General features: G+C 39.9%; 1 protein-coding gene across 4 annotated transcripts in view; it reads left to right on the top strand.

Annotated features, from left to right (window-relative positions):
* Tcf4 (transcription factor 4) overlaps positions 1–7,351 on the top strand; it is a 350,212-nt gene that overhangs the window by 123,941 nt on the left and 218,920 nt on the right. For all 4 annotated transcript variants that reach the window (XR_001175170.1, XR_001175169.1, XM_013018942.1 and 1 more), the window contains exon 4: positions 1,272–1,368. Coding sequence is in view for 2 of the 4 variants with exons in the window: in XM_013018942.1 (XP_012874396.1) it covers positions 1,272–1,368 (97 nt within the window). In the remaining 2 variants the exon portion in view is untranslated. The remainder of the gene's footprint in view (positions 1–1,271; positions 1,369–7,351) is intronic.

Genomic DNA, 7,351 nt, shown 5'->3' with positions numbered 1-7,351 from the left:
CTTCCTTCCTTCCTTCCTTTCTGTCTGTCTGTCTGTCTGTCTGTCTTCCTTCCTTCCTTCCTTCTTTTTTTCTTTGTTGTGGGTCTTGAACTCTGGGCCTGGGCGCTGTCCCTCAGCTCTTCAGCTCAAGGCTAGTGCTGTACCACATGAGCCACAGCTCCACTTCTGGTTTTCTGGTGGTTTATTGGAGATAAAAGTCTCAAGGACTTTTCTGCCCGGGCTGGCTTTGAACCGCAATCCTCAGATCTCTGTGTCCTGAGTAGCTAGGATTACAGGCGTGAGCTACCCGTGCCCGGCACTTAGAGATTTCTTTTGCTTTAATATGCTTATCAAAAGAATAACTTTTTGTTGATTTTCGTTTTTGATTTTTTGATGGTATGGGGGACTGAACTCAAGTGCTCACCTGAGTTGAGCTATACCCTCAGTTGTTTTTGCTTTAGCTTGTTTTTCAGACTGGGTCTTGTTCTTTTCCCTGGCTGGCCTTTGACTTCTTACTGGGGCTTTCTGTAGCTGGGATTACAGATGTGTGCTATTATTTTGCCTGGCCCATGTATACCTTCTGATATGTACAGTATACTTCATATGTGCCTGGTGTTTTATAAGCATTATTTAATTTAATTATCCTAATAACTCCATGCTTTTGGTGCCATTATTATTGTTCCCAAGATTTCACAACCGTTATATGAAAAATGTGAAACCTATATACTCTTTTACTTTTTTATTTTTTGGCCAGTCCTAGGGCTTGAACTCAAGGCCTGAGCACTATCCCTGACCTTCTTTTTGCTCAAGGCTAGCACTCTACCAGTTGAGCCACAGCACCACTTCCACTTTTTCTGTTTATGTGGTGCTGAGGAGTCAAAGCCAGAGCCTTGCGCATGCTAGGCAAGCACTCTATCACTAAGCCACATTCCTAGCCCCCCTATATACGCTTAACAGGGTGGATAACTTTTTTTTCTGCAGAAAGCCATTTAGATGTTTATAACATCATTACGCGCAATATGAAATTGTCAGTACAGTTAGATGGGTGGTGAGCAGCCAGTGAGAAGCAATACATGTCCCATCATGGATCAAGTGAGTTTGGGGGCCATATATTCTTCCCCCTCGCTTCTAGAGATTTCTCTTCCTCACTGTCCTTGAAGGTGCTGGTTCTTTATGGCGGTTCCACAGAGGGCACTGTGGACCTCAGGGTTTTCTCGTGGGAGGGCATAAGTTTAGGTGCTGATTTAATTAAGCTAAAGTTTGAACTCTTACCACCTTTTTTTAATTTGCAGAACTATGGAGATGGGACTCCCTATGACCACATGACCAGCAGGGACCTTGGCTCACACGACAATCTCTCTCCACCTTTTGTCAATTCCAGAATACAAAGTAAGACAAGTTTTATATTAACATGTCCTTTCTGAATGCTTTTTCTTTTTTTTAACCATGGAAGGGAAACCCTTGTCCAAGACAGATGCTCAGTTTGCTGTCGTAAGCTTGAATTGCAGAAAAAGATTGCCAGTTGATGCTTGTTAATAGCACATCACAGACTTAAGTTTTACAACCACAGGGAATTAAATAATTTCAGAGGTACTGACTCTGTGTGGCTATTTTGTCTTCGAGAAACATAAAATACTCACCCCAGTTTCCGCTTTTTAACAGTAGTTTTCTTAGTAAAAGGTTGTGGAAGTCAAAGTAGTGAATATTTATAAGAAAACCATTCTTTTCTTCTTCTTGATTTGCAAGGGAGTATACAGTGTTAGGTGTGAATTTTGACTTTTGGTGTATCAGACACAAATATTGTCATGGAATAGTGTGTGCGGTTAACTCAGAGTAGTTCATTTAAGCTGAGTGCTAAAATCTGGTTTCATATTTATCAGAGTGTGAACTTAGTGCTGATTGTCTAGATAGACCCCATGTTGAGTCACTGGAAGCAAACTATGTGGTTACCTGTAGTTTGAGACTGTCTATGTGTTTCTGTCTTGTATTCCATATTGGTATCCTTAGTGTGTATTTTTCTGTATTTGACTGTAGGGGCATTTGTTTAACAGCACTAACCTGATAAAAAGGTAATTGTTAATGGCTTAACAGGTCCCAAGAGCTGGCCACTTCAGTTTTGTGATCTTTGTTCTAGTAAATACCATTTCTTACACATATTAGTTAGTCAGCCTGGTGAAATTCTATTGCAAATCTGTCAATAAATGAAGTTCAGTTTCATGGCACAAGCTGTTGGACCATTCTCCAAGGACAACACTCAGCAATAATTATTACCATTCTGAACTTATAATTGCAAATGTTTCTGGAATGTCCTGAGTTGCAAGCTTTGGATCCATGTCAGCTACTTCAGAAACAGGTAGTTCTTTAATCTCAGTCATTTCTCCAATTATCATCAGCCAATCAGTTATTTAGCCCAGAGTTGTTTTTAATGGGTATCATTGTATGTTTGTGACTCTGTGTAGTACAAAGTTGGTTTTGTTCATAACTTTTTCTTAATATCATGTTCTTTTTTTTTCTTCATTTGGGAAATCAGTTTTGAGAAGTAGCATTAACAACATATGTCAAACTCTAAAATTATCTCCTGATGAATTAAGTAAAAGGAGATAATCACTCAGGTTTAGAGACATTTGCCTACTGCATATGTGAAAAAAAGTTTGAAGGGCTTAAAAAAATAAATTAATACTACCAAATCCACTAAGCAATAGGAGTAAATGTATTAGACAATTGTTCTTGTTCATGATCCCTCATAGGAAACTCGCTGTTTTACAAACCAAATGAGTTTGTCAATCCAAATAGTACTTAAACTGTAAGTATACTTTTAAACTGTAAATATACTTTCAGGACCGGTGGCCCATGCCTGTAATCCTAGCTACCCAGGAGGCTGAAATCGGAGGATCTCTGTTCCTAGCCAGCTTGGGCAGGAAAGTCCATGAGACTCAGATCTCCAATTAATCACCAAAAAGCTAGAGGTGGAGCTGTTTGAAGTGGTAGAGCACTAGCCTTGAGCAAAAAAGCTCAGTGACAATGCCCAGACCCTGAGTTCAAGCCCCAGGACTGGGACTGGGTGTGGGCGGGGGCGGGCAGCGGGGAGTAGACTGACAGTCTTGAGCTGAGAGAGCTGATTCTTTTCACTTAGTTGTTGTGTAAGCTGAAAATCCATGTCCGCCTCGTTCTTTCATCCAGACTGCCCTCCTTCCCATTAAACTCTTAAATATGGAGGCCAAGACAGTCTTTTGCATTGTGACAGGCAAAGCTACTATGTCCACGAGGCTCCCACCCACTGTTTCCAATGAAAGGAGCTCTCTGTTAGATAAGCTGTCTGGTCTGAAACATGGCTCCTTATTGTTTACAAACTGCTACATTTTCCACCTCAAGCAGATTTTTGCACAGAAAAGAATTGTGCTTGGGCTAAATGGTTTATCTGACATTAACGGGGCGGTGTCAGGCTGGGGTCAGGGAAGTTGCCTTCAGAGCGACAGGCCACTATGGAGTCTGCAGAAAAGAAAAAAAAAGGAGAAAAAGACATCAAAACAAGTATAAAATACTTTACATTTTTAGTTTAAAGAATTTAAGAAAATGTCTCTAGGAAATGGACGGGGTTCCCACATGGAAAACCCTTTCTACCACTGTCTAGTTTCTCACACTGTAAACACTTCTTGCTTGACTTGGATATCTCAGGGCCAGATGCTGGGAACAAAGATTCTCATTGATTTTGCCCAGGCTGCTGTTTATTTAAAATGAAATCGTTTTTACGAAGAGTTGTGTTTGATGTTAAGTTGTGTCTTTATCAGATACATGGTTTGCAAGAAATTAGAAACAGGCAATTTGCAATAATATAGATAAAATATAAGACCTTTCAGGAGAAAGAACACTGTCAGCTGGTAGAATACATGCTGTTCTAAACTGTTCTTTGTGTTCAAACTCGTATTCTATGTTAGGACCTTTGTGTTTTATTTCCCTTGTACCAAAACAAGGTGTTAAACTTGACTGAAAGTTTTGGACAACAGTCCATGCCCAGCATCTTTAGCTGTTTTTGTTTTTTATTTCAATGAAAACGACAGTGAATTTCTTTATATTTTAAAGACGTAATTCTTCAGTGATGTCACTTTAGGGTAAAAGCTATAGCATCAGAAATAAATCAGCCACATTATTGGAGCAGATTCTCTATTGTCAAATCAATCAAGCCTGTGACTGAATTAGGCGTCTGCTACAGAAATAAGTGACACTAATTTTACGAGAAAGAGTTATTAACTGCAGCTGACCTGATTTTTTTTTCATGGTAAACTGTTTACTTATAAGGCCTTATTTCAAGGAAAGACAAAAACAAACAAACAAAACAACCCATACTGCATCATTCCCTCTGTTTGCAAGGGAAAGATTATACATTTTGTTTCTCATGGGCATACAATGTTCTTGGGAAATGATTCAGGCGTTGCTAGCCTACTTGCTTATAAACATTTCTATGGCAACGCCCCCCCCCCAAAAAAAAAAAAAAAACAAAAACCTGTCTCACTTTTACAGCCCTGAACTTTCGGATCTCATATGAGTGATTTTCCATAAACCTTGTAGTTTTTCTGTTTGAACCAAAATCCTACAACTCAATTTATTTGAGTATCTATCTCAACGTTATGCAAAACGGGATGTATCTGATAAGAATCATGAAGTAGCTTTGTTAGTTTATTAAATTAGAAATAGATTGGTGTATTTGAAAATAATACTCCATTTCATAGCTTGTGAATCCCTAAGGTAAAAATGAATGAAGTCTTGGTTCATTCATTGGTTATATATGCAGAGCACACGTTTACACACAGTCACCCAAACTTGTCTTTGATGCCCGAAGAACTTATGATATTTCTTGTTTTTAAGATGGTTCTTGTTTCTTACTACATTTTTGTCTAATTATCTTTGTCAAAGGTTTAATAGCTGGTGTTGTGTGTATTACTTAAAGAAAAAAATATAAAAAGAGAGAAAATCTTATTTTTTTTAAAGGTGTGGGTTTTTGTTTTTGTTTTGAGGTCAGAGGGGCTGTGGAGGACTGGAAAGACCAGTGCTGAATCCCTGTGCTGATAAATTCATGCCCGACCAGTTCCCCAACCAGGTCTTCGCTCCTTGCCTTCCTAGGGGCAATACAAGCTCCAGTTTGAAGTTTGCTTTAAATGGAGTCCCATATATTGTTTTGTATCTGAAGGAAACAGATTACTTATTCTGACTGTGATTATTAATCATATCACATATCATACCCACTTGATGTTAGAAACTTGTTCAGTGATTTTTTTTTTAACAGTTGGATTATACTCACAGGTGGTTAGTTGGGTAGCTTTCTGAATACAGGGGTTATGAGTCTGAGGTTCTGTGTCTTTAAGAGGATTATTTATGTTCTACAAAACTATTTGAATATCCTGGCTGTACAAAGAATATGGACTTTTTCCCTTTCTTTCTTTCCTTCTTCCTTCCTTCCTTCCTTCCTTCCTTCCTTCCTTCCTTCCTCTCTCTCTCTCTCTCTCTCTCTCTCTCTTTCTTTCTTTCTTTCTTTTTTGCTGGTCTTGGAGCTTGAACTCAGGGTCTGCCTCTCTGTGCTCAAGGCTAGTACTCTATCACTTGAGCCACAACACCATTTCCAGCTTTTTCTGAGTAGTTTATTGGAGATATGAAAGAGTCTCATGGACTTTTCCTGCCTGGGCTTACTGTGAACTGCAGTCCTCAGATCTCAGCCTCCTGAATGGTTACATGAGCCACTAGCTCCTGGAGTAGAATAGATTTTCTGACATTCCTGTTTCATTTTTTTTTTTTTTTTTTGGGTCTGGTCGTGGGGCCTGAACTCTGGGCCTGGGCGCTGTCCTTCAGCTCTTTTAGCTCAAGGCTAACGCTCTACCACTTGAGCCACAGCGCCACTTCCGGCTTTTTTCTTTTTGCTTATGTGGTGCTGGGGAATCGAACCCAGGGCCTCATGCATGCAAGGCAAGCACTCTACCGCTGAGCCACCTCCCCAGCCCAACCTGTTTCATTTTTTTTAAGAAAAATTTTTCCTGCTAAAATGTTTGCAAGTTGCTGTCCAAGTATTTTTACAGTGCTACACAATATATTTTCTGGCTAAACCCCTGACCTGGAGAAGGATCTAAGCATGTTTTTTCCTTCTGTTGTCCCAAGGTCTTACTTACTTGAAAGCCAAACTGTTTGAGGATAAGGGCACAAGTTGCCAGCAAGATACACATGCATGCTTTTGTGACCCAGAGATGTGGAAGGTGATACTTTTGTACAGTTGGGTGAAGCTTAGCTCAGCGTCAGCTGCCCTGTTTTCACGTGTTGTCTTGGGAGTGCTAGTTTCCTTACTGTGGTATTCTGTCTGAATCCTCTAATGGTACTGTACCCACGTCCTGAATAACTCCACCACCACTCAGTTACTGGATGCTCAACTAGCTCAGTGGAACATTTTACTGCAGGATTAAATTGAGGTTTCAGGCAGAACTGGAGAAAGCTGCTGGCTTATAGGATGACCTTTGAATATCATCTGGGTTAGCGGTTGATATTTTGATTTGGTTACTGTGGTCATATTGTGACAGCTGCTGGCTCATTACAATTCGGTTCCACAGCTCCGTTCGCCTAGCAGGAATATTTAGGTTTGTATTACTTCAGAGTGTTTGTGACCATCCCGAGTTTAGCCTGGTCTAAAGGTGAAGTGTTGTGAGTGTTTTCAAATCTCAGTGGTGGAGGTGGGAGACACAGAATTTTTCTGTTAGATGGCAATTATGACTTAGATGCTAATGCATGGAGTTTTTCTTTGCAGTGAAAAAAAATGAAAATGCCAATAAATCAGGTCTTATGAGGAAAACTATTTTTGGAAACCTTAATGTACAAAGGAAAAACATGACGGCGGGGCAAAATGATCGTCTCAAAGCATGAGTAGGATTTTCCTTTCCCCTCCTAGTCTCGTAGGTTTTTCCATGCAGGAATGTAAATATTAGAAAGTAGCAAAACCTGCACAATAACAGCAATCATTTGATGTTTCAGCGTTCCAGAGGTCAAGTAATAGTTGAATAACTTCATGCAAATGGAATTGTGGATATAAACGTCAGCTCTGGGCATTTTAGTTTGCTTTTACAGTATTCTGAAGGGAGGTAGTTGAGCTAGATAGCTTGCAGGTTCATTAATGAGGGATACTGTCTTGAACTTTTTAAGATTCAGTGCTGGGCATTGAACCCAGAGCCTTGTCCATGGTAGGCAAATGCTCTGCAAGTGCGTGGCACCCCTGAACTCCCTTTTTATGGCATGCCTTTCGTTTGGGGTTATCTGAGTATTGTCTCCAGTATGTTGGATAATATTGTACCAGCTGTTCTCCTGAGATGAAATCTTAAATAGTGGTCGAATATAGTTCTTC

This window comes from Dipodomys ordii, unplaced genomic scaffold (assembly GCF_000151885.1).
Source record: "Dipodomys ordii isolate 6190 unplaced genomic scaffold, Dord_2.0 Scaffold43, whole genome shotgun sequence".
In the NCBI taxonomy this organism is placed as follows: domain Eukaryota; kingdom Metazoa; phylum Chordata; class Mammalia; order Rodentia; family Heteromyidae; genus Dipodomys; species Dipodomys ordii.
Note: the sequence above shows the minus strand (reverse complement) of the source record. Positions and strands in the feature narration are given on the sequence as shown.